The following is a 26,262-nucleotide window of genomic DNA, read 5'->3' as shown; positions in this document are numbered from 1 at the left end:
CCCCTGGGTGGGGCGCAGAGGAATCTTGACCTGGCTGTGGATGTCCTTGTCCCCTCTCGGAAGGGGCTAGCCCCTGGGCTATGTCCCCGGAGCTTAGGGAAAGCCTCAAGACAGGACAGATGGGTCAAAAGAATGCCATAAAAGACAGAACAGACTGGTTTGAGCTCTTACAAAAAGGTCAGCAGACTTTCAGCTGGAGCTAAGCCTACTGATTGCCGGGTATTGTCATTTTTGTCACGCCGTCTTGGCAGGCAGGGTCCCAGCTGGCTTGGGGATCGTAGTGTTGACTGGGCTGGACCTTCCCTGGAACCCCTCCATCCAGGCCAGCGGGAGGGAGATTTGCAGTGGTGCTGGGAGAAACGGAGGTGCTCCTGGGCACGGGGCGGGGGGGTGCTGGCAGGAAGGGGAAGCGTGTGGGGTCTGTGGAGGACCTTCATCATCGGTGGCAGGGGCCACACTCCAGCGGGGTTAGAGCTCCCGAAAGATTGTGCTCAAAATCATCTGCAGCAGGAAGAAAAGACCCGAGACCCCCAGGTTCAGAGAGGCTCTTGAGGCTCTCTCTCCAGAATCCCATGAAGAAACAGACTGCATTCCTGAGCATAGAACAGTAACTTGCAATGATAACTCCGTCCCATCTGTCCTCTGAAGTGTCCTAAACAACCGCCCAGCCATTCGTACACTTACCTTGCTCGAGATGTGCTTTCTGGACCCACGAGCTAAGAATGGCTTTACGTGTTTATGAAACGAACTAATCAGGTGTTTAGTTAATTAATTAAAATTGATTAATTAAAAGTCTCCAGGGCCAAATTCTACGTAATCTCTACACTCAATGTGGGGCTGGAACTCACGACCCTGAGATCAAGAACCGTCCATTCCACGGACTCAGCCAGCTGGGGTCCCTGGCTTTACATTTTTAAATGGTTGAAAAAAGACTGAAACATAATATTATTTCCTGACATGTAAAAATTATGTAAGAGTCAGATGTCCGTACGAATAAAGTTTTATTGGCACGCAGCCACCCTGTTCAGCATTTATGAATGGTCGTGGCAGCTTCTATATGTACTACAGTGGCAGTGTTGGGTAGTTGTGTCAGAGACTGGACGGCCTCCCAAACCTGAAATATGTATTTCTTAGGTTTTTCAAGAGATGTCATTTATGAGTGTTTGTTCTTCCCCCATTAAAAAAAAAAAAAAGTAGTGCATGTTCGTGTTAGCAAATGCAGAAATGAATTTTTTAAATGCACCTGTCACACCCCTGGTACTTGTTTTTTTTTTTCACAAGCATGCCTGTGTCTCCCAGGGTCTAGCTGCCTACGTATTATGAAACTGGGAATATGTTGGCTCCTTTCTTGTGCTTTGGCTTTCACATCTGAAACAATTTGATGTATCCTAACTTACTTTCGCAAACTTCCTTCTGTTACCAAATTATGTCATAATTTAAACTCACTGGGACTTGTGGGCTGTTTCTAAGTTTTGAATATTCATAAAGCTGGGAAGACTACCTTTTTGTATTTCTTGATTATCCTGAAGAGAAATTCCAAGCAACAGAATTCCTGGGCCTGTGGGTTTGGATTCCTGACACCAGACTGTGCTCCCAAGGGCAGAACTGGAGAGGAGCCCCTTCCCAACCTCTCCAGCAGGGCTGGGCATAATTATCATTAGAACATTTTCCATGACAGGTGGGAAAGGACTGGGCTTTTTTTTTTTTTTTTTAGATTTTGTTTTTTTATTTGACACAGAGAGAGATCACAAGTAGGCAGAGAGGCAGGCAGAGAGAGGGAGAAGCAGGCTCCCTGCTGAGCAGAGAGCCCAATCCGGGACTTGATCCCAGGACCCTGAGATCATGACCTGAGCCAAAGGCAGAAGCTTGAACCCACTGAGCCACCCAGGTGCTCCAAGGACTGGGCTTTTAAGTGACATTTCTATGATCACTAGTATAATTTAATTTTCCCCCATGTTTATTAGCCATGTACATTTTTTCTTAAATTATCCCTTGTTCTTGGGTGCCTGGGTGGCTCAGTTGGTTAAGTGTCTGCCTTTGGCTCCGGTCATGATCCCAGAATCCTGGAATTGAGTCCCGCATCGGGCTCCCTGCTCAGCTCCCTGCTTCTCCCTCTGCTTGCCCTCTCTCCCTCTCTCTCTCTGACAAATAAATAAAATCTTTTAAAAAATCATCTCTTGGGGCGCCTGAGTGGCTCAGTGGGTTAAGCCGCTGCCTTCGGCTCAGGTCATGATCCCAGGGTCCTGGGATCGAGCCCCGCATCGGGCTCTCTGCTCGGCAGGGAGCCTGCTTCCTCCTCTCTCTCTGCCTGCCTCTCTGCCTACTTGTGATCTCTCTGTCAAATAAATAAATAAAATCTTTAAAAAAAAAATCATCTCTTATCTTTATCCATTGTTTTCTATTTCTAATCTATTCTTAAATAGAAATAAAAACTGTTCTTATTGATTTGAAAGTGCTCTTTATATAGTAAGAATATTTATGTGAGTTAAAACGGAATGCTATAAAAACCCTTATTGAAGGGCACCTGGGGGGCTCAGTCGGTTAAGTATCTGCCTTCGGCTCGATCCTGGAATCGAGCCCCTGGAATCGAGCCCCACATCGGGCTCCCTGCCTGGCAGGAAGCCTGCTTCTCCCTCTCCCACTTCCCCTGCTTGTGTTCTCTCTCTCTGTCAAATAAGTAAATAAAATCTTAATAAAGAAAAGAAGCCTTATTGAGGCGGCAGCTGATTAAAAAGTGGCGCTAAGGACGTGCCCACTTTCCCGGGCTGGGGGTGGGGGAAGCAGAAGTGGTAATTTTTTATCTGCCAAATCTGTGGCAAGTATTTTCCCTGGTTTTCTCTTTGGCTTTTAGAAGAATTCTCCACATTAAAATTGTAATATTTGATTTTTTCCCAAAGATTTTATTTTTAATCCATCTTTACACCCAACGTGGGGCTCCAACTCGACGACCCTGAGATCAAGAGTCATGCGCTCCACTAGCTGAGCTAGCCAGGCGCCCCTGGACAGTCGTTAGGCGTCTGCCTTTGGCTCAGGTCATGATCTCAGGGTCCTGGGATCGAGCCCCCCCCATCGGGCTCCCTGCTCAGAGGGAAGCCTGCTTCTCCCTCTCCCACTCCCCCTGCTTGTGTTCCCTCTATCGCTGTCTATTTCCCTCTGTCAAATAAATAAATCAAATCTTTAAATCAAATAAAAATAAATAAATAAACAGGATTCTCCATGTTAAAATTGTAATGAACGTTTATGAACCAGACCCATCCATCCTCTCCTACCTGGAGCTGGCTTTGCTGCTTGCTTACACACAGGCGAATACTTTCCTTGTACCAGATCGATGCCCCGCCCTGTCCACACCAAGCCCCAGGCAGCTCCCACGTGCGTGCCCAGGAGCAGACTCTGCAGATCCTCTGGGGCTCTTTCAGAATGAGGCGAAGTAGAGGAAGCCAGTGGGGTTCTCAGTTCCTACCATCAGGACCCCAGCCCCCTGGAGGCCAAAGATCTCCTGTGCGCTGCCCCCCCTCACCCCTCCCCACCTCTCCTGGGGGACCCACACTCTCTAGGTGAAAGTGTGGTGAAAGGCTGTGCCCCACCTGGGTGAGCACAGAGTCCTGCTGGGTTAGGCTCCAAATGATTTCAAAGTGATCCACGTTATGGATTTCTTCAAATGAGGCATCCCACCCTCCCCGGCGCAGCGTCTGGGTGAAGAAAGGAGTCAAGTAAGAGGCGGCAGGCTGGGGAGGGTGGGGGAGCGTCACCCTGCGCCTGGCATGTGCCAGGTGCTCGCTAAGTATTTGTTGGATAAATGGCTCATGGTCTTGGGGTCCCTTGGGGTGAAGCAAAGAGGAAGGTAATAGGAGGACAGGACCCTCAACCTCCGGCCAGAAGCGGGGAGCTCGGGGGTACCTGAAAAATCTCCCTAGACTGTCGGTGGAATTCAGGGGAGTCGTGTTGGCCCACAGTCACCAGCATGTGGCAGGCTGGACCCGAGGGCCGAGTCAAGGCTGCCTCCAGGAGCAGCTGGGGGCTGTTCCTCCGAGCGTCCTCCCTGATGCAGAGGGTGGGCGTGGGTCAGGACAGAGAGGAGGCTGCAGTTCACTCCTGGCCCTCCTGGGAGGGTCCCCCTCAGCTCAGGGAGGAGGGGGCAAATGACTCACGGGGTCAGGAGGAGAGGGGCGTTCTGAGTGGTGTGCACGATGGGCTCCAGGTCATAGATCCCACTTACCAGGAAAAAACCTGTGAAGGGGAAGAAGACTCAGAGGGTCAGGCTGCAGGTGGGGCCGAGGCTCCACCAAGCCAGGCCTCAAGCGGACCTGGAGGGTGGGGGGAGCATTATGGGGCCAGCCCAGCCTCCAGGACCAAAGGGGCAAGACCACGGTAGGGGGAGAGAAGCAAAGCTGGCCTGTCTCACAGGGCTCAGAGCCCCCAGGTCAAGCCCTCTGTGGCTGCTGGGATTTTGGGCAGCCGGTGTCTACCACCTGAGGAGGGTGAAGGCTGCCCCGCCAGACCTGCAGTCCCGTGAAAACCTTTGAGGTTGGGTGTGACTCCATGCTTGGTCCAGTTGGCCAGGAGCATCATGGCAGCCAGGTGGGCCCCTGCTGAGTGTCCACAAAGGTAAAGTCCCCTGGGTCGGGTCAGAGAAGAGAGCCAAATCTGCCTTCAGTTTCCTGAGTGCATCGGACCAGTACCAGAGGCTCCCGATTTGCCTTCTGCTCCACAGCCCGGAGGAGGCAGCTGGCCTGCACCCAAGGCACTGAACCCACCATCCTCCCGCATTGTCTGACAAAAGGAAAATCTGCAGGGACACCCACTCATTGCACGGATATTTCTTCTGCACAAACACGACGCTCCGAGTCACCTGGTTTATCATCTGGTCCAGGGTTCCTGCACACAGAGCAGGAGTGGGGTCAGGGTTCATGGGGGGTGGCTCTCTTCCCTCCAAAGCCCAGCAGCCTTCAAACCCGTAGGACCATCCTCATTACCTTTGGGTGCAATGTCATAAGCCACGACTACCACGGCCACTCCCCGTGCCGTCAGTGGGTCGACCATGAAGGCTGACATGTCCTTACTGAGGAAAGAGACAAACATGTGATAATGGAGAAACCTCGGCCACCAACCAGGCTCCTTCCTGGTCATGTCCACCCAGGGCTCCAGCCCTCTCTGGTCCTGTGTAGTATAAGGAAGAAGGTAGGTGCTATCCTTACCTTATCACATGCTAGCTCTGAAACCCTGGGGGCTTTACTTAACCTCTAAGTCTGCTTTCCTCATCTGTAAAATGGGGACATCTACTTTCTCGTAGGTGCTGTCTTTGAGAAATGAAGATCAGATGAGTAGAGAGCTTTGTGGGACAAAGGGTAAAGCCATAAATTCAGCTGCGAAGATGTCTATGCTTGAAGGGTCATAGATCCTATAGCAGGAAACTCCTTAAGTGAGATCCTAGGGAACAACAGTGTCCTTGAAGATCTCAAGTATGCCTCTGCTTATCTTACGGTGACGAGCTGACCTGGGTTCCCCGGGGGCTCTCCCGCGGAAAGCCTCATGTCCTGGGAAACCCCTCAGTCCCACGCAGGCCAGGAGGGTTAGTCACTGCAGTTTCCCTTTGACTGAGAGTAGCTTGAACGTACTTCTCCCCGGGTACAGGGGGTTAAATCATGTTCCCTCAAAAGACAGGTCCACGTCCTAACCCCAGCACCTGGGAATACGGCCACACAGTGTACAGAGCTGTCATTAGGGACCCCGAGGTGAGGTCATCCATGATTTAGGATGGACCTCAATCCTACTATGGGTGACGTTATAAGAGAGAAAGGTGGGGGCAGATCTGAGACACAGACACACAGACACCGAGGAGGCCCGGTGAGAATGGAGGCAGAGACGGAAATGAGGTGACCACAGGGGCGCCTGGGTGGCTCAGTGGGTTAAGCTTCTGCCTTTGGCTCCGGTCATGATCCCAGGGTCCTGGGATCGAGCCCCGCTTTGGGCTCTCTGCTCAGCAGGGAGCCTGCTTCCTCCTCTCTCTCTGCCTGTCTCTCTGCCTACTTGGGATCTCTGTCTGTCAAATAAATAAATAAAATCTTAAAAAAAAAATGAGGTGACCACAGCCAATGAAACGCAAGAACCCCCCAGAAGTTGGAAGAGGCGGGAGCAGTTTCTCCCTGGAGCCTCAGAACGGAGCAGGGTGCTGTATGCAACCCGATCTCAGACTTCTGGCCTCTGGAACCAGAAGAGAATGTGTTTCAGCGATAAGCCACCAAGTTTGCAGTCATCTGTTGCAACAGCCAAAGGAACTCCTACACCAGGGCAAGAAGAATCTCCAGATTCTGCTCATCCAGACCGCAACTCACCTTCCACTCTGCCAGTACCCTCCGTGAAGGAACAGACAGAAAGGCAAGGCTGTAAAGACAGACAAAGGCATGGGGGCTGAGCCCAGGCGGCCAGGCCAGCTGAGATCTGCCCAGGGACGGCCCTCCCGATGGCCTACCTTCAGCAGCCACTTCTCCAGGAAAGTAGATGTCCAGTTTCTCCCCTTCGCCATCCCCGTAGGGGACATGCAGCAGGCTCTTCCTGGTGGCCCGGGCCTTCTTGGTGGCTGTCTCGAGAAACGGACAAGTCGCCATCAGCACAATCTGTTTAATTTCTCTATCATTTAAGGCAGAATCTTTTCTGCTTAAAGCCCCTTGGGGTGCACCAGTCAGTTCTAGCTGTCACTGTTTGCCCGAACGATGCTTCCCCAAGTCCTCAAGGTCATCTGAGCTGGGTTCCCAAGCATCTCATGGGGGTGCGTGGTCAGTTGCAATGACAGCAGACTGGCCCATCCAAGTGGGACCGATATGGTCTGCCAAGGTCTGTCTGGAAGGGCTCCATGGTTCTGAAGGGTGCCCTCCATCCACTGCTTCATTCCGGGGTTTTCGCAGGCATTACACTTTGCTTCGTGCTCCAGGAAGTGTCGACTTGTCCGAGTCTCCGGAAAAACAGTCTTCTAGGGAAGCAATATATAAACTCACTTCAAGTAGGGGTGCCTGGGGGGCTCAGCTAGTGAAGCGTCTGACTCTCGATCTCGCCTCAGGTCACGATCTCACAGTGGCAGGATCGAGCCCCGCGTCGGGTCTACGCTCAGATTCTCTCTCCCTCTCCCTGCCCTTTTGCTCCTCCCCACTCAAGTGCTCTCTCTTTTTCTCTCAAAGAAATAAAATATTTAATCTCACTTCAAATAAATAGATAATAAAACAGTATGGATATGTAATTGGATGCCAGGAGGGGAGAGGTGAGAATGATGTGGAAATTGGCTACGACTTGGGTGGAAGAAAGGAGAAGGGGCATTGTTAGGGAAATAAATACCAGAGGTGAAGGGGTGGGGGGAGAGGGGAGTCTGTATATTCATGCCCTCCCCCAAGCGCTCTCCCCCAAAATCAGTGAAATGCAGGCAGCTTAGCTCCCTCCAACACTGGGCACTGGAGAGTGTAAATTGGTAAGATCTTCTGAAAGATGGCTTGGAAATAGGTATCGAAGCCCAAGAAGATTGTATTCCTTGATTCCTAAGTCCCTATCCACATAGTTTTTATAAGGAAATGATCAGATATATTCCCAAAGACTTGTTTTAAAGATGCCCACAGTAATGGTATTTATAATAGCAAAATACCGGACATAGCCTCTGACCTATGATAATAGAAAGCTGCTCAGAGACATTATGGCCTATCTCCCTTCTTGGCTTTGTCATGGAGTCTGGCATTCACCACTCTTGATATACTTTTCGCTGTTTTTCCTGTCTGTCTGTTGCCTTCACCCTGAAGACAAGGGCTTTGCTTTGCCCGCCTCTGTATACCCAGGACTTGATAGGTAGTAAAAAAAAATTAAAAGAAAATTGTGTGATAGGAGCGCCTGGGTGACTCAGATGGTTGACCGTCTGCCTTTGGCTCGGATCATGATCCTAGGGTCCTAGGATGGAGTGCCACATTGGGCTCGCTGCTCAGTGGGGAGTCTGCTTCTCCCTCTCCCCTGCCTATGCTCGCTCTGTCTCTCTCTGATTCAAATGAATAAAGAGAAAAAAAATCTTAAAAAAGAAAATTGGGTGATAAATATTTCAACAAGCAGTGCTGGGTTAACCAAATATCCAAATGGAAAAAAAAAAAAAAAGAGTTTCTTGATCCCTACCTCACACCATGCCAGATCAGTTCCTGATGGACTATCTAAACATGAAAAAGAGGACAACAGAGCTCTTGGAAAAGAGAATAAGAGATCTTCATGATCTTGGGATATCAAAGATTACATAAGTAGGACCCCAAACACATTAATCGAAAAGGAAATGGATAAGTATTTCATGATGCAAAGAGCAGAACAGGTTGTGTAAATAGCACAGAGATTATGGTGATCTTCCTGATACTGAAATTGGTGGGGAGAGATGTGACTTGGGATCCACGTCCCCAGAGATGCCCAGGTCCCCAGCCTTGGTGGCTGTGGTGCTGGGCCCAAAAGGAAAATAATGCTCCTCTGGGTTGGATGACCCTGGATCTCCAGAAGGGGCTAACGCACTGTGTAGAGATAGTTTGTATAAAGTGTGTCTGGGCAAGTGCGCATAAACTGTTAAAATGGGCGGTTGGCATTTTGGCTGGACTCTGGTCTTGGCCTTGAGCAGGGTAGACGCCCAGTTTCCCCATGCCAAAACCAGAGACCAGGCTGCCTTTGCAGGACAAGCAAAACCAGTTTGCCATCACTGACCATGTCTACTGACCACACCCCCCGCCCCCCGCCATCCTTGGAGTGAGGGGACAAGAGAAGGGAACTTTTCTTAGGAGAGAGATGTGCTATGCTATGCGCTGTGGGTCCTGCTCCCTCTCCTGTGGATGAGGGGGTGGAGACTTCCCAACTCCTATTGCTTCAAGTGACCAACTGCTCAGAAGGCCTGAGGTGTGATTCCTGCAAGGGTCTAACGACCAGGGGCGCCTGGGTGGCTCAGTGGGTTAAGCCTCTGCCTTCGGCTCAGGTCATGATCTCAGGGTTCTGGGACCGAGCCCCGCATCGGGCTCTCTGCTCAGCGGGGAGCCTGCTTCCCCCGTTCTCTCTGCCTGCCGCTCTGCCTGCTTGTGATCTCTCTCTGTGTCAAATAAATAAATTTTTTTAAAAAAGGTCTAATGACCAGAACAGGCCAGCCTCCTAGTGTGTCCATGTGCCACACCAGGCACCGACCACTACATAGGACACACTTAAAGGAATGCATCTATTAGAGACTTTCAGTGACTCAAATATATTGCATTTGTGATTCTAATCTAAAGTGTTTAAGGGCACCTGGGTGGCTCAGTTGGTTAAGCATCTGCCTTTGGCTCAGGTCATGATCCCAGGGTCCTGGGATCCAGCCCCGCATCCGGCTCTCTGCTCAGCAGGGAGCCTGGCCGCCCCCCCAACCGCACCCCCCACCCCCGCCTGCCTCTCTGCCTACTTGTGATCTCTGTCAAATAAATTAATCTTCTTTTTAAAAGATTTTATTTATTTATTTGACAGACAGAGATCACAAGTAGGCAGAGAGGCAGGCAGAGAGAGGGGAGGAAGCAAGCTCCTTGCTGAGCCCAGAGCCCGATGAGGGGCTCGATCCCAGGAACCTGGGATCATGACCAGAGCCGAAGGCAGAGGCTTTAACCCACTGAGCCACCCAGGCGCCCCTAAATAAATCTTTAAAAAAATAATAAAATGGTTTAAGTGGTACATTTTATGTCACAAACAAAACTGGCGCTTGTATCTTCTGTGCCTTTGATTCTTCCTCTGGCTTTTCTGGTGGAGAAGAAAAAGCCCCCGCGAAGGGAGGAAGGGCCCTCGGAGATCCGGACCCCACCAGAGGCTGTCAATCACGAGGCTCCACCCACCTCACGGGCGACTGGTTCTCTTGGAGAAGGGCGTGGCTTGGGGGACTGGAGGCCGCGGGAAGGTCTGAGAGGCAGGGCGCCCACACAGCGGTTCAGCACCGACCTCTGCCTGCCTGTGTGTCTGCCTAGTTACTCCTCCGCCCATGCATCCACCCTGCCATGCACGCGTCCATCCTTCATTTAGTGTACAATGTATCAGTCCTAAGAGTTGCGGTAAAACAAGTTTAAACTTACTGACAGAGGAAATAGTTCTGAAAACCGGCCCCTGCCCGCCCCCTTCTGCTCTCTGCCCACGCTCACTCAGCCGTCCTGCGTGTCCAGCCTTAGCGAGGCCACGTCTTTAAGGCGGAGAAAGGTCAACTACACATTGGAGCAGAACACTCCCCTACTGCAAATTACTAGGTCAGTGACTGTAAGGGTGAATATAAACCAAAAATAAGGGCGGAAAATTTTTTTTGAAGTCTCCCTGGTGCAGAAAAGGAAAAGAGAGCTTCCTCCCTCCCTTTTCTTCCAGTATTTATTTTGGGAAACTCATTGTAGATCCTTTCTCTACCCTTTTGAGGTGTATGTAAATATTTTTATTTTTATTTTTATTTTTTTTAAAGAATTTATTTATTTATTTGACAGGGAGAGATCACAAGTAGGTAGAGAGGCAGACAGAGAGAGAGAGAGGAGGAAGCAGGCTCCCCGCTGAGCAGAGAGCCCGATGCGGGGCTCGATCCCAGGACCCTGAGATCGTGACCTGAGCCGAAGGCAGAGGCTTAACCACTGAGCCACCCAGGCGCCCTGTAAATATTTTTGAAAGCGAAAGAACTCTCTTGCCAGTTATACAAGCTAGGAATGTTTCTGTCCAGGACCAGAAGCCAGCACCCGTACCCCCAGATTCCATGGGAGGGCAGGAGCAGGTGTCTGGCTCCCAAGTTACAAGACTACGTCTTGCCTTGAAGAGACGGGGAATTTTCTTTTTTTTCTGGAGAACGGCAATTTGCAAGCCTGGGCCACCCTAGGTACTGGGTGGATTGTGGAAGAACCCGGGGGCTCTGTCAGGCTCTCTGGCTTGAGCACAGGTACCCTCTATCTTGAGAGCAGGTGTATCTGGTCTGCGATGGGGCATATTGCTGGCCTGTATAAAAGGGTGACGTTTCTTTCTGGGGTCTCTAGCAGCTCACCTATGGGGCACGTCACAGTTCGGCTAACCCTTGTTCGATCATAACATGTCTTCTTTTCTCTCTCTGTCCTTCATGGAGAGGCGTTCTGGCTTGACAGCAATTTCCCACTATTAGCGCTTGGTGTCGCTTTGCCGTGTCCTGTGAGTGTGACTGTGGGGCAGTCCTCGAGGCCACAGGCAGCACTGACGGGGTCTGGGGCATCCTGCAGCAGAGACCAGGCAGGGCTCCCTCCCTGACGCTGCCTCACCAGCCCCAGCCGGTCAGCCTGCTCCTTTCTCCCCAGGGCCAGGGGGCCCCCTCATGAGCTGCATGAGCTCGTCAAGCAGGGTGAGGTGAGGGAGGCCCTTGCTTTGGAGTCGGGGGGTGGCACGAAAAACTCAGTAATGAACTCAGTAATGAAGATTGTTTTGGGCTGTAGGTTTGTGTCCCCCAACATCCCTATGTTGAAGTGTTGCTCCCTAACGTGATGGTGCTGGAGGGAGTAATTACCTCCGGGAGGTATTTGCTTTGGATGAGGTCATGAGGGTGGGGCCCCTGTCGTGGGATTAGCAGCCTTAAACGAAGAGGAAGAAAGACCAGGGCTCTTCCTCTCTCTCTCCCGCTCTCTCTCTGCCAAGTGAGGACATATGGACAAGACAGCTGTCAGCACGTCAGGAATAGGACTCTCACCAGGGAACCAAACTAGCCAGCACCTTGATCGTGGCCTTCCTAGCCTCCAGAACGTGAGAAATAGATTCCTACTGTTTAAGCCACCCATTCGATGGCCTTTTGTTAGTGCAGACCAAGCTGACCAATATAAAGATAAATAATACTTACTTTAAAGAAGAGGTTTTTTTTAAAAGTAGGCTCTACGCCCAGCATGGAGCCCAGGGTGGGGCCTGAACCCAGGACTCTGAGATCAAGACCTGAGCTGAGATAAAGAATTGGACACTCGGGGCGCCTGGGTGGCTCAGTGGGTTAAAGCCTCTGCCTTCGGCTTGGGTGGTGATCCCAGGGTCCTGGGATCGAGCCCCGCATCGGGCTCTCTGCTCAGCAGCGAGCCTGCTTCCCTTCCTCTCTGCCTGCCTCTCTGCCTACCTGTGATCTCTGTCTGTCAAATAAATAAATAAAATCTTAAAAAATAATAATATTTAAAAAAAAAAAGAATTGGACACTCAACCAACTGAGCCATCCAGGTGCCCCAAAGAGAAATACTATTTAGAGGCAGTAAATATACATACATATTTTAAATCTCAAGTAACGCTAATGTCCATGGCCAACAAAATGTCAACATTTTAAATAGAGACAGGCTGCAGCCCTGCACAGGCATGGCCCTTGTTCATTCCCCCGGCCCTCATGCCCCCCTGTTCTTGGGCTCATGTTCTGCACCCATGGAATGGGTCAGCGGCACCTGCAGCTCCTCCAGGCCAACTACAGCACTGAGAACAGGAAGGCGAGTGGAATGTGAGCTTAAAGCTGTCCACGGTGTGGACAGCAATCACGGATGGGAGTCTCTGAGGGCAGCAGACAGCACGAGCTCCTCAGCTCTTACCCCTCATGCGGAACTCGCTTTCTCAAGGGGGACAGATCTCCTTTCCTTCAAGACAATTAAGATAGACAAATAGGTTTTCGGGGTGGTTCAGTCAGCTGGGCATCTGTTTTCAGCTTGGGTCATGATCCCAGGGTCCTGGGATCGAGGCCTAGGTCAGGATCCCTGCTCAGTGGAGAGTCTGCTTCTCCCTCTGCCCCTCCTCCCTGCTCGTGCTCTCTCTCGCTCTCTCTACCTCTCAAATAAGTGAATAAAATCTCTTTTTTAAAAGATTTTGTTCATTTGAGAGGGAGAGAGAGAGCACAAGCAAGGGGAAGGGCAGAGGGAGAAGCAGATTCCCTGCTGATCAGGGAGCCCGATGTGGGACTTGATCCTAGAACTCCAGGTGACCTAAATGAATAAAATCTTAAAAAAAATGGCTTTTCTACAAAAGCTCATGTAGGTTTCACCACACACTCTAGTTTATTGACCAAATAGTCACGTGTTTGGCACAGAGCTGGGCCCTGCAGAGGGCTCTGAAGAGGCCAGGACACAACTCCACTCCACGTCCATTGGGACAGGGAGGATACCGGTCTGTGCTGGAATGAACCTCCACAAGCCTGTTCTTCCAGAAGGATTATCTCAGTTGACCGAACCACCAAATCCAAGTGCTCTGCTCAGCCTGGGGAAACCAAGATTCACTTCGGGATTCCTCCACTCGCTTACAGGGTCCCAAGCCCTGACTTCTTGAAAGAAACCAAAGTCTTCTTTGATTACAAATACCATCAACACCGAATGTTTGGGCCAAGGGGGAGACCTTTTGATTTTTCACTCCACCTCTCCGTGCCACTGTGGTCCGTCACCTGATGTGCCTGGGCATTGCTGGCTGAGCACGCAGTAGAGGTGGATCATGGCGTGGAGGGGCGTTTCCTGGTTCCAGCCATCCTGCAGTGAGGGCTCCTGAGTGGCCCTGAGCGGACAAGGTTTGCCCAGCGCCTGGACTTTGGGAATTGCCCTGAGAGCCTCCCCCTGCTCCCTGCAAAATGAACCATTGCCACCTGCCAAAGTCCACCCACGGCAGCCATGGAGACGGCCCCCAGTACCCTTGTCTCCTAGGTGTGAGTACATTTTCAGGGTTTCTTCCGCTCCCCGTCTGATGACCCATCTGCTGGGGCAGTACTGACGCTCCAATTCCTGCGGAACACAGACAGAAGGCTGCATAAGACCTTTGTTCTCCACACTGTGCCCCCATCCCTCCTAACGGTCTAGATGCTTCTCTCCGCCTTGAGAAGCCGCCTCCCCAATATCTCAGGCTGATGCTCTCAATTTCCTTCAAGTCCCTCCCATCTCCAGCCTGGTCACCTACTCCTCACTCTGCCCCCAACATCAATTAATTAGGTACTTCAGACACAATGTCCTGGGTGCTCTCAGACTCGTGGCCTAGAGCCACAGTCATGCTTTAACTAGTGGACAGCCTTAAAGGGGAGATGAGGTCCCATAAATCTGTCCTGGTTAATGCCACTGTGGGCACCACTCCTGCTGCTGGAGGCCAGGGAGCTGGGGGCAGGCCACTGCAGAGAAAGTTGATCTTCTCTGAGCAGGCATGTTCCTTTTTTTTTTTTTTTTAAAGACTTTATTTATTTCTTTGACAGAGACAGATCACAAGTAGGCAGAGAGAGGAGGAAGCAGTCTCCCTGCTGAGCAGAAAGCCAGACGTGGGACTCCATCCCAGCAGCCTGAGATCACAACCTGAGCTGAAGGCAGAGGATTTAACCCACTGAGCCACCCAGGCGCCCCGATCCTTTTTTTAAAAGAGTTTATTCATTTATTTTTAGAGAGAGAGAGAGAGCAAGAGAGCACACAAGCAGGGGGAAGGGCAGAGGGAGGGGGAGAAAATCCCGAGTAGATCCCCCGTCAGTGTGGAGCTGGACACGGGGCTTGAACCCACAACCTTGAGATCATGACTTGAGCTGAAACCAAGAGTCGGACGCTCAACTGACTGAGCCACCCAGGAGCCCCTGACCAGGAGCCCCTGAGGGAGCAGGATTCTGACTGCAGGAGTCACAGCAAAGAAACCAAAGGTCAGTTTGGAAATGCTGTTGGGCCAGACTGCTGAGACACAGAGGTGCGGCAGGGAAGCTGGGGCTGGGGGAGAGGGCCTCGGATGCTAGGCCAAGATGTTCAGTGTAATGCAGAGAGCAACGAGGAACCAGATTTTGGATGAGGAGCTCGAAGACAAGGAGAAAGAGTGGAGACTAAGATGGGGAATTTGCAGACAGGGTGGCTTCATGGAAGGGTCTTGCGCTCTGGAGTCAGATGGGTTGAGGGTCATCCAAGCTCCAACAACACTTAGAGGCTGTTTTCCTCTGGACAACTCACTTACCCTCTCCGGGTCTCAGCCCAAGGTTGAAGGACATAAGGCATGTAAATGAAGTAAAACGAACCCTTCAAGTGTGGGTTACTGCCTCCTCCCACTGAACAAGAGTCTTGGCCAGCATTCTTTACATCTGTACAATATATGTCTGTAGGGCACCTTGTCGTCCCTGACACACACTGAGAGCAATCATAGTCTTCACACCTGTTATGTATGGTAACAATAATGCAGTGGGTTTTTGAGAGTTCCCTGGTAGTGCAGGTGTGTGTGTGTGTGTGTGTGAGACAGAGAGACAGAGCATTTCTTGGGGGTAGTAAGCATAATTTATCAGATTCTCAGGTGTATCAGGGACCAGGAAAACAAACAAACGAACGAACGAACGAACAACAACAACAGCAAAACCCGAAAAAACCCAGAACAGTGCCTGAAATTCCGGGAAACTAGTTAGGAAACTACAGTTGAGTGACAATCAGAGCGCGTGCTCTGCCTGGGTGGTTTCTAGCCCAAGGATCACGGTCAGGAAACAGCAGCCTTTCTGCATCCTCCCCGTCCTCCATCCGCATGGGGGACCCTCGGGTCAGGTCGGGAACCGTGGCCCTCTCTATGGATGCGAGCACGGTTTTCTCTGCCCTTGAAACCAGGCTCACCGAAGCCTGCCCGTGGCCAGAAGCACACCCAGTCAGGGCGCTAAAGCCTTCGGAGCAGGCACGCAGGTCCCCCTTGCCCTGGAGAGCGCAGGGTCTACGCCCGCCTGAGCTCCGCTGCTGGCACCGCATCTAACCTCCGCACGGCGCGGCCCGCCCGGCAGCCCGCCTACCTCTGCAGAGAGCCGCTTCCAGGGAGCCTCGGCTCGGGGCCCACGGCCGGGGACCTCCATCGTTCTACCGCGGCCGGCCGGAGGGCCACCCCGGCTATTTATACGCGGCGGCGGGGCCCGGGCCCGCCCTCCCGGTGACGCCAGCCGGCAGGGGCCTCGGGGCCGCCCACGAGGGGCGGGCTGCGGTCGAATCTCCCGCCCGGCCGCGGCCGCTCGCTGATTGGCTCCGGGGCGCCGGCTCCCGATTGGCCAGTGCGCCGGGGGTAAAAGCGGAGCGCGCGGGAACCCGAGCCTGGCTGCTGGGCGGTGGCACCGGAGGGACCCCGAGCTGCAGGCTTTCCGCGGCGCCATGAGCTGCGTCAACCTGCCCACCGTGCTTCCCGGCTCCCCCAGCAAGACCCGGGGGCAGATTCAGGTGCCGCGCGGGGACGGGATCCCTGCACGCGGGAGCTGGAGCGGGGTCCGGGTGGGGGTTGTGGCGGTGGCGGTGGCCGGGCGTCCGTGCATGGCGGGCCCCGAAGTGAACCTCGCCTTCCCTCCTAGGTGATTCTAGGACCCATGTTCTCAGGAAAAAGGTAAGTAAGTCGCGGCCTCGTGGGGACCGCCTCCTCCCCCATCCCTCCCCTACCCCGGGCCGTCCTCCTCCCCTGGCGCCCCTCCGGGGCCCGCCGCCGCTCTCAGACAGCACCCCCAGCACAGTCCCCGCGGCCCGACGGCGCGTGCCCGCCCGGGATGCTGCTGTTCCCGGGATCCGGTCCTGGGCAAGGCGCCCCTTCCGTAAGAGTCGTTCCACCACCGCTTCCTCCTGCCTCTGGCAGCAGCTGCGGACGGTTTAGCCTCGCACCGAAGCCCTCTCGGAAAGGGTCAGCCAAGTCTTTCAATGCTTTTTGTGATTAAATTTTCAAATTCTTTTAAAATCGCGTCTACCATGGGCCAGGTCCTATGCGCCCTGCAGTATGGGCAACCGCCTCCCCCCGCCCCACCCCCGCCTTCCGATGTGACTGTTTCCTTAGTTTACACACTAAGGAGTCAGACCAGGGCACCTTTGCTCCCCTGATGTGACAGCACCATCACCTGACCTAGGCAGGACTAGCCAGCCCCCTGAGAAATGCCCTCTGCCCCGGGGGTGGGGGTGGGGTCACTCCAGTGCAAGCTCTAGGCTCTGGGAGAGGCAAAGAGATTTTCTTCTTGCACAAAAAAATTTTCTGAAATCAGTTCCGACGAGGTGAAGGCCTCTGGGATGAGACTGCTTTGGAAGGCAGTCTGGCCCCTCTCCTCCACGTGGGGCTTTTGCCTCTGCCCGCTCCACCAGATCCCTGAGACCCTCACCCCTCCATCCCCTCCCCGGGCCATTTGGGGGTCATTCCTTGCCACCCTCCCCAAGGAGAACACTTAACCACCTCAGCACGCCTCTATTATTCCATTTTTCCTGGGCTCCCTGACTGCTCTCGCCAGTATCCCTCTCAGGCCTAGACTGTGGACGCCCAGAGCACAGGCCCTCTGTCCTCTCTCTGTCCATTGGTGGGTCTCAGGCTGCAGACCCCAATAAGGTGGTGGGGTGCCCCGCATGTGCTGAGGGGGTCTTCCTTGCCCACTCTCAACACCGTGGAGCTCACGGAGGGCCCCACTCTTGCAGTACGGAGTTGATGCGAAGGGTCCGCCGCTTCCAGGTTGCCCAGTACAAGTGCTTGGTGATCAAGTACGCCAAGGACACTCGGTACAGCAGCAGCTTCTCCACGCATGACCGGTGAGTCCCTGCCCGCGTCTGTCCTGTCACATGACTGCCCACCCCCCCCTCCCCAGAAGCCTGGTGAAAATTCCCAAGGGCCTAGAACGCACCATCAGAGCTCTCTTTTAGCAGGAATGGTTAGTAATGCTGATGCCTGGCATCGAAACACGGCAACTCTGCAAACTTTCAAAGTCGCTTGGCCAGGGATCATGGACTTGGCCTTGCGCAGAGTTCTAGCCCAGTGTTCTTAACCAGGGGAGCGTTTGCACCCCCGTCCCCGGAAGTCCATTTGGCAGTGTCTGGAGACAGTTCCATCCAGTCTTCACGACTGCGGTGGGGGAGGGTCACAGGATGCTTCCAAACCGAACATCCCACAACACGCAGGACAGCCCCACGGCCAGTATCTCTCCTGCTGCAATTGCCAACAGTGCTGTGCTGACGGCTGTGCGGTGGCAAACTGGTTTCTTTGAGCCTGCGTGTTGTTTTTCATTTGACTTTGTCGTCGTTATAGCCTGGCTCACGCTGGGTTGTCGCATGGTTTTCATGCACCTGCTTTTACGTTTATCTGCCTGCGCCCTGAGGACGTTTCTGTTTGCTACGTGAGGAGGGGAGGGAAGGGGAAATTAAATTGGCTCTTGCCTGTTCCTTGGCTACGGATCAAGGCCTGAGATTTCTGAGCCTGGGACGTGATCTCTGTACTCGGGGCTTGTCCCACTGAAACCCACCCCCCCACCCGTGGCAAAGCCATGCTGTGCCACAGACAAAGCTTGCAGTCTGGGAACCTCAGAATGGCCCCAGGTGTGTAGCCTCGGGGTGGCAGAGTGGGGTCTGTGAAGCCAGGCGGGGGTGGGGTGGACAGTGCCTGGGACTCGGAGCTAAGTGGGAGGCTTTGGGTGCCATGTACTTCCAGCTGTGCTGTCCCATGCTGGTCATTTCTGCCGTCCAGTTTGCTTCCGCCCTAAAACATGCTGTTCTGCTGCTGCACCGCGCAAGGGCGGTGGGAGCAGAGGAGGCAGCAGTGTCCCAGGAGAAGTCAGGCAGATAGGGGCCCCTGGGAGCTCTCTGACTCGGGCTGCAGAGGCTGGGATGGGCCACTGCTGGGACCAAGCCGTTGGCGCAGGAGGGACAGGGCTCCAGACATGCTGCCCTTGCCCGCCCTCTGTTTTTTTTCTATTTGGGGAGAGAAGGGGGAATTTGAAATACTATCTCACGCTAGTCCCAGATCTTGGAGTAGAATTATAGCAAGATAATGACTTATCTTGCTATAAAGTGTTTTTGTTTATTTTTCTAAATACAGCTACAGGCTGCGGGGCCTTCAGAGAGTACCAGTGGCCTTCAGCTCAGGTCATGGTCCCAGGGTCCCGGGGAGCAGGGAGTCTGCTTCTTCCCCCCTCCCCCCACCCCGCCGCCCCGCTCATGTGCTCCCCCTCTCAAATAAATAAACAAAATCTTGAAAGAGGGGGGTGTCTGTGTGGCTCAGTTGGTTAAGCATCTGCCCTTGGCTCAGGTCATGATCCCAGGGTCCTGGGATCGAATTCTGCATCGGGCTCTTTGCTTAGTAGGGAGCCTGCTTCCCTTCCTCTCTCTGCCTGCTGCTCTGCCCCCTTGTGATCTCTGTCTGTCAAATAAACAAAATCTTTAAAAAGAAAAAAAAAAAAGGCTCTCGGTGTGGCGACAGGTTGGGTTGGAACCTTCCCACACATGGCCTTTGGCTTTCAAACACTTCTGGATACGGTTCTCCCCATTGGGCACACAGGACAACAGTGTGACCTTGGATTTGAATCTTGGCTCTGCCAGTTAATAGCTCTGTGATGGTGGAAAAGTCTTCCGACCTGCCAGAAGAGCCAAATGGATTGAATTCTTCTCCGGCAGTGCTGGTGGGGATCTGGGCTTATCTCTGCAGGGACACACAGGGCTGAGTCTGGTGCCCAGCCTCCCCCCTTTACCACACTGCACCTTCCAGAGCACTTTAGCCTTGAGTGGGCTCCTTAGTCCATAGAAAGAAAGAAGCAAAAGATTAAATTTTAGGACCACATTGACAGAAAGACAGCTAGAACGCAGCCTGAGTTGTATTTAGGTGTTCTTTTTCCCACTTTTAAAAGAAATGAAAGCATTTCACCTGCCCGGCCCACACTGAACAGAAGTGGAGCCTTCAGTCTCCGTTAAGCGTTGGAATGTGCATTGTTAACTTCTAGTCTGGTGCATCAAAGGAAACAGCTTGGGTTGAATGACTGGTTTTCTGAACACGGGCCTTCCCACAGGCACTAACTTCAAGCCCCAGCCCAACAGTGCAGCTGCTTGGCGGGTAGGGTGGTCCCGGGAGCTGGCCCCCAGCCCCAGCATTCAGGTTTCCGCTCCCTGGCCTTGCTCACCTGCTGGCTTTCTCTCCCCAGGAACACCATGGAGGCACTGCCGGCCTGCCTGCTCCGGGACGTGGCTCAGGAGGCCCTGGGGGTGGCTGTCATAGGGATCGACGAAGGGCAGTTTGTAAGTTGGCCTGTCCTGGCATTCTGCCTACGAGCCCCCAGCCTGTCCCCCTTCCTCCTTTGTTGGTTCTATCTCTGATCTTTTAGTAAGCAATGTTAACTTGGTTCAGCTTGTGTCTGAATGCCCTTGGGTTCTCCATACTGCTTTTCATGTTTGAAGGGATTTATTTTACCTTCTTAAAAAAAAAAATCTATATCTATATCTATATCTATATCTATATCTATATCTATATCTATATCTATAAAAGGGTTGCTTAGCCATTAAGCATCTGCCTTCAGCTCAGGTCATGATCCCAGGGTCTTGGGATCGAGTCCCACATTGGGCTCCCGCTCGGCAGGAAGCCTGCTTCTCCCTCTCCCACTCCCCCTGCTTATGTTCCCTCTCTCGCTGTGTCTCTCTCTGTCAAATAAATAAAATCTTAAAAAAAAAACAACAACAAAGCTGGGGGTGGGCATCTGGGTGGCTTAATCGGTTGAGCCTCTGACTCTTGATTTTGGCTCAGGTCATGACCCCAGAGTCATGAGATCGAGCCCTATGTCAGGCTGCACTGGGCATGGAGCTGCCTAAGATTCCCTTCTCACTCACCACCCCCCTAAGAAAAAATATATATACATATATTTACAGTGAACAACAACAACAACAAAATCCATTTTCTTAGGGTGCGTGGCCTGCTCAGTCTGTAGAGCCTATGATTCTTGACCTTGGGGCTATCAGTTCAAGCCAATTTCTCAGCACTTGTATGTAAGCAGTGCTCTGTTTGCCTCCCCATTGCTTCTGGCTTGTTTGTTATAGATTTGTTTCTCTTCTTTGGAAGTGTACCCTACAGGAGCTCTTCCAGCCCAGGACGTTTGAGCGGGAAGCTTTCTGAGTCTTGGTAGGAAAACGTCTTTATTTTGTTCTGTAGGATAAGCAGGGTGGCAAAGGGTAGCTTAACGATGGTTTTTCCCTATGGCTTTGGAAAAGCGGCACCCCTTCCTGCCGCTACGGAGAGGGCGCCGCCGGTGTGTGGCTGCCTTCCTGAGCGGGTGACTGGTGTCCTGGGCGGTGTTGTTTAGTTTGGTGACTGGCGCATCTTTTACATTTGAGCGCTGGTGCCATCTTGCCTGGCGGGGAGAATGTAGCCACTACCCTTCCGCATCTCCTCACCTTCTGGTAGGTGTTCTGGGAACATCTCCCAAAGCGTGTGTGGTTTCCAAGACTAATTTCCATTTGGGATTTTCAGGTAGTTCTTTTCGCGTAACTCCCGCTCTCAGTCACATATCCTTGTTTCTGTTTACGGATGTACTGTTTGTTCTAACCGCTGCCGTTCCTTCCCTTGCCTTTTGGAAAATCTTGTGTTAAAGGCTTTTCCGGCTCAGTCTTTTCCTTTCTTGAAGCGTGTGCACTGGCTTGGGCACATGGTCCCTTTTACTGTATTTTACTCCACCTCTATGCCCTGAAATTCTTGTGTGTGTGGCAGGGGTGGGGGGGTTCGTCACTGCTGCAGGGAGAACCCACATTGCGGGACCCAGGGGCGTCTTGGGAGGGCTTTGCTTATGGGGCTCATTCTGGGGAGGATTTTAGGAGGTTGGCTTAGCCCTTGATCCAGGGCCCTCAGGAAGCGGGGTGATCCTGCCCGGCATCCTAAACCTAATTATGTCACACTGGGGCCCGGCTGTGGGTGCCGCTGGGGCTGCCCTTCTCTTTTCACAACCCAGAAAAACAACCCAAAAACCCATTACATGTTGGTTCTATATCTGTCTAATCTTTATAGGCGTACTTTTTTTTTGTTAACATGGAATGTATTATTTGCTTCAGGGGTGCAGGTGTGTGACTCATCAGCCTTACACAATTCACAGCACTCACCACAGCACACACCCTCCCCAGCGTCCGTCACCCAGTCACCCCATCCCTCCCACACCCCTCCCCTCCAGCCACCCTCAGTTTGTTTCCTGAGATGAAGAGTCTCTTATGGTTTGTCTCCTTCTCTGGTTTCATCTTGTTTCATTTTTCCCTCCCTTCCCCGAGGGTCCTCTGTCTTGCTTCTCAAATTCTTCATATCAGTGAGATCATCTGATAATTCTCTTTCTCTGATTGACTCTTTTGCTTAGCGTAAGATCCTCTAGTTCCATCCACATTGTTGCAAATGGCAATATTTCGGGGTTTTTTTGATGGCTGCATAGTATTCCATTGTGTATATATACCACATCTTCTTTATCTGTTCTGTAGGCATACGTTTTTCTTTTTTTTTTTTTTTTAAGATTTTATTTATTTATTTATTTGTCAGAGAGAGAGAGCACATACACACAAGTAGGCAGAGCGGCAGGCAGAGGCAGAGAGAGAAGCAGGCTCCCTGTGGAGCAAGGAGCCCAATGCAGGAATCGATCCCAAGACCCTGGGATCATGGCCTGAGCCGAAGGCAGCGGCTTAACCAACTGAGCCACCCAGGCATCCCTGTAGGTGTACATTTTTAAAGAGGGGGTTCCTAATCACGCTGTGTGGCTGTTTACCTGTGTCAGCAAATGTCCCCGCTAGGAGGATGTACCCGTCCTTCCAAATGTTTACAAATGCACCATATCTTTCTTACGCGAGTCCCCTGGCACGTGCCATTTCAAGGCTGTGACGGACATCTGTCCGGTGTACTGGGGTTTATTTGTGAAGTGGAATTGCTGGTCAAAGGGCCAGTCCCATCCATCCATCCATCCATCCATCCATCAATCAGTACTTTCCAGGCCTGTGCCCCATGCCAGCCGTGTTCTTGGTGTTGGGGATCCAGTCAGCGTCTCTACCCCTGTGCTTACACTCTAGCCCAGGGAGAGAATGACGTCACAGGTCAGGTGGAGACAACTGGGGGGAAAGGCACATCAGGGGGACAGAGCTAAGGTGGGGTGGTCAGAAAGGGGCCTGCGAGAGATCCAGGGAGTGAGCGGCTGGCTGGTGGCATGTGTCTTGGGTAGGAGGGAGGTGGGTGGCTCTGGGCAGGAGGGAGGTGGGTGGCTCCGGGCAGGTGGAGAAGGCAGTGTGACCACCAGGCCTTTGCAGAAATCCCCAGGAGAGAGGCGTGAAGGGCGGGTGCTAGAGCGGCCCACGTGTGCACACACGTACACACCAGTGCACACACACCCATACACCCTACTCTACTGCGTTTCTCTTTTGTTTCCAAGACCCTCGTAGTCCTGTTTCCATGTTTATCCGCTACCCTTTCTTTCTCCTTGATGACGCAGGTGCAAATCCCCTCCAAGGCTTCCTAAACTTGGCTCTGGGTTCTTTCCCCTGCATCGAAGCTCCTTTAGGAAGCGGCTCGCCGCTGGTTGCCCGGAGGTATGGACCGGGCAGCTGGACGCCAGTGGGCCAGCTCGCCACCAGCAAGAACCTCTGCTGGTACTTTCCCTCCTGGGTGCCCCTGCTGTAAATTTTTGTGTCCACCAAAACAACCCGAAATTTGCTAACTGCTTGGAAGTCCTATTTTATTTTTGTTTATTTATTTTTTAAAAGTTTTTATTTATTTAAATAATCTTTATACCCAGTGTGGGGCTCAAACTTACGCCCCTGAGATCAAGAGTTGCACACTCTTCTGACTGAGCCAGCTGGGTGCCCTGAAGTTCTATTTCGTTTTAAGATTTTATTTATTTATTTGAGAGAGAAAGAGAACACAAGCAGGGGGTGCCGCAGAGGGAGAAGCAGGGAGCCCGATGCGGGGCTCGATTCCGAGACCCTGAGATCATGACCTGAACCAAAGGCAGAGGCTTAACCCACTGAGCCACCCAGGAGCCCCTATTTATTTTATTTTCTTTTAAAGATTTTTTATTTATTTGGGAGAGAGAGTGGGGGGGGTGGGCTCTCTATTTCCTGACTGAGAGATCATGACTTAAGCTGAAACCAAGAGCCAGAGGCTTAACCGACCACGCCCCCAGGCGCCCCCTAGAGTTCTGTTTTAAGCTTAAGCTGCGTTATTTGCCGAGGGCTGCTGTGACAAGTAGCACAGATGGGGCAGCTCACGCAGCAGGAACTGATTCTCTCCCAATTCTCGAGGCTGGAAGCCTGAAATCAGGGTGTGGGCAGGCTCGTTTCCTTGTGAGGACTTCCAGGTCCCTCCCCTTCGCTTGCGGATGGCCGGCCTCCCTCCGTGTCTCCATCCAAATGGCTCCTTCCTGTAAGGACAGCAGTCATATGAAATTGGCTGACCTCATTTTAATGGGGTGGCATTTGCAAAGACCCTACCTCCAGATGAGGTTATGTTCTGAGGTACTGGAAGTTAGGGTTTCAACGTGAATTTGGGGGGTGGGAGGGGACACAGGTCAACCCATAACGTAACGTAAAGATGAATAGCAATAGAAATCAATGTCAGTAGCGAGCTTTCCGGCGGTGTTCTACGGGGTGCTGGCCATGTGCCCACCATGTCCTTACCTTGGAGACGTCGGGAACCCCTGCCGGGGACCCCTTCCCAGGGAGGTGGCATGTGAGCAGGGGACGATGTGAGCTCTTTGGATGTTGGCGTCGGCGCAGTGGGCAGGAGGGGGGCTGAGGCCCTCCCAGGACCCCAGACCTGGGTGTGGAAGGACAAGTGTCCTGACATTATGCCTCCGTGTGGTGGGTGAGGCACAGGGAGGCTCATTTCTGGGTGGTTTTGTACCCGCCCCCACCCAGGGATTATTTGGTAACGTCTAGAAACTGTTTTCTCTGTGACAGCTTAGAAAAGGGGGTGTTTACTGGCCGAGAGCCCCTTGCAGACTGGGAGCTGCATTTCTGTGACCCGCAAAGCATGGGTGAGCATGCCAGAGTCAGTGTGGGTGGGGCGGGGGGTGCCTCTGTAGCTTGGGCCTGGCCAGCCCTATGGGTGATAACGAACGGGATTTGGCTTCAGCTGAGTCCTACTCGAATTGCTCTCGGTTTTCCTACAGTCACCTTCGAGGACCTTGTCTTGCTAACCGTCCAGGTCCCGGTAACCTCACACCTCGATAAATGGGCCAAGCCCAGCCTAAACAGCTTGGGGAGAGACCCGCTGCCTCAAGACAAGAACGTGCCTGTTCACACAACCAGAGACCAATCCAGTTAGACAAACACGGCCCACTGGAGGCAGAATGATTGAGCAGGGAAAACTCACAAAGGACCTGCAGAAACAGCCCTGGGCCGCTTAGCATGACAGCTGATTGACAAAGTGAACACAGGGCCTGCTGTGTCCTCCTGCTCTGTAAGGCGCTGGCAGAGCCCTGACCCCCCTAGAGGCATCAGAGGGCGCATCACTGTTTGAGTGCCTGACGTCCCCCCCACCGCCTGCCCCCTTCTAGTTCCCAGACATCGTGGAGTTCAGCGAGACTATGGCCAACGCCGGGAAGACCGTGATCGTGGCCGCACTGGACGGGACCTTCCAGAGGAAGGTGAGGCATCTGATCCCGGCTTTGGAGGGGCCTGGGCAGGAGCAGGGGCAGACCCGCCGGCCTCGATGACGGGGCTTGCCATTTAGAAGCACTTTGGGCCTGCCTCGTCCTAGCGTCCTGGCGGGGGCACGCAGGTGAGCAAGACCCAGCACCCGGCTTGCCCCGGGTCCATCCAAGGGTGTCAAGGGACAGCCCACCTGGCCAGGTGGATGTGCTCACCTGCTGTCCTTTGCTGGGAGCGTAGGCCTTCGGGACCATCCTGAACCTGGTGCCCCTGGCGGAGAGCGTGGTGAAGCTGACGGCGGTGTGCATGGAGTGCTTCCGGGAGGCCGCGTACACCAAGCGGCTAGGCTCCGAGAAAGAGGTAGCCCGCACCTGCCTGCCCGGGGGCGCGGGGTGGGGAGAGGCCCGCGGGCGCCGCGCCCCGCCTCAGTCCGCGCCCTCTGCGTCCCGCCGCCAGGTGGAGGTGATTGGAGGCGCAGACAAATACCACTCCGTGTGCCGCCTCTGCTACTTCAAGAAGGCCTCGAGCCTGCCCGCCGCGCCGGACGGCAAGGAGAACAAGGAGAACTGCCCGGTGCTGGTGCCCGCAAAGCCCGCGGAGGCGGCGGGAGCCCGGAAGCTCTTTGCTCCGCATCAGGTCCTGCAGTGCAGCCCCGCCAACTGAGGCTCGCCGGCCCGCGCCGCCCCCCGCCGGCCGCCCGCGCCGCCCCCCGCCGGCCGCCCGCGCCGCCCCCGCGTCCCCCGCTGGCAGCCGCGCGGCCCGCCCCGAGGAGGAAGTGGGGGCGGGGCGAAGACGGGACTTTCTGCTTCCCGCCGTGCGGGTCTCGGGCCGGTGGTGTACGCGTCCCGGTTCCCCTTCCCTGGTTCCCTTCCCGGCCGCCGGTCCCCTCACGAGCTAGCGCCCGGCCGCCGCGGTCAGCCCCGCCCCCACCCTCCGGGGGGAGGGGCGGAACCCCACACTGTGGCGACTTTGGCGC

The 26,262-nt window shown here is 53.4% G+C and overlaps 2 protein-coding genes across 3 annotated transcripts; one reads left to right on the top strand and one right to left on the bottom strand.

Annotated features, from left to right (window-relative positions):
* Positions 1–424: 424 nt before the first annotated feature.
* On the bottom strand, positions 425–15,769 carry LOC111160374 (arylformamidase). The gene is made up of 11 exons (XM_022523452.1): positions 15,710–15,769; positions 13,622–13,712; positions 6,470–6,577; positions 6,333–6,381; positions 4,974–5,059; positions 4,803–4,875; positions 4,518–4,615; positions 4,149–4,227; positions 3,898–4,039; positions 3,585–3,689; positions 425–501 (listed from the first exon to the last, which is right to left on the bottom strand). Exons 1-11 carry the CDS (start codon positions 15,767–15,769, stop codon positions 469–471), a joined length of 924 nt encoding a protein of 307 aa, XP_022379160.1. The 3' UTR covers positions 425–468.
* Positions 15,770–15,992: 223 nt separating this feature from the next.
* Positions 15,993–26,004, top strand: LOC111160359 (thymidine kinase 1). 2 transcript variants are annotated; one of them, XM_022523419.1, is made up of 7 exons: positions 15,993–16,124; positions 16,253–16,284; positions 17,346–17,456; positions 19,832–19,925; positions 25,193–25,282; positions 25,527–25,646; positions 25,743–26,004. In XM_022523419.1, the coding sequence occupies exons 1-7, from the start codon at positions 16,059–16,061 to the stop codon at positions 25,947–25,949; spliced, it is 720 nt and encodes a 239-aa protein (XP_022379127.1). In that variant the 5' UTR covers positions 15,993–16,058; the 3' UTR covers positions 25,950–26,004. The 2 variants fall into 2 exon arrangements, with proteins under 2 accessions (XP_022379127.1, XP_022379125.1); XM_022523417.1 differs by having other exon boundaries at positions 16,008–16,124; positions 25,527–25,649; positions 25,923–25,964.
* The last annotated feature ends 258 nt before the right edge of the window (positions 26,005–26,262 follow it).

The sequence above is a fragment of the Enhydra lutris genome, unplaced genomic scaffold (genome assembly GCF_002288905.1).
Source record: "Enhydra lutris kenyoni isolate GAN:26980312 unplaced genomic scaffold, ASM228890v2 scaffoldscaffold75, whole genome shotgun sequence".
In the NCBI taxonomy this organism is placed as follows: domain Eukaryota; kingdom Metazoa; phylum Chordata; class Mammalia; order Carnivora; family Mustelidae; genus Enhydra; species Enhydra lutris.
This window is presented reverse-complemented; position numbering and strand designations above follow the sequence as displayed.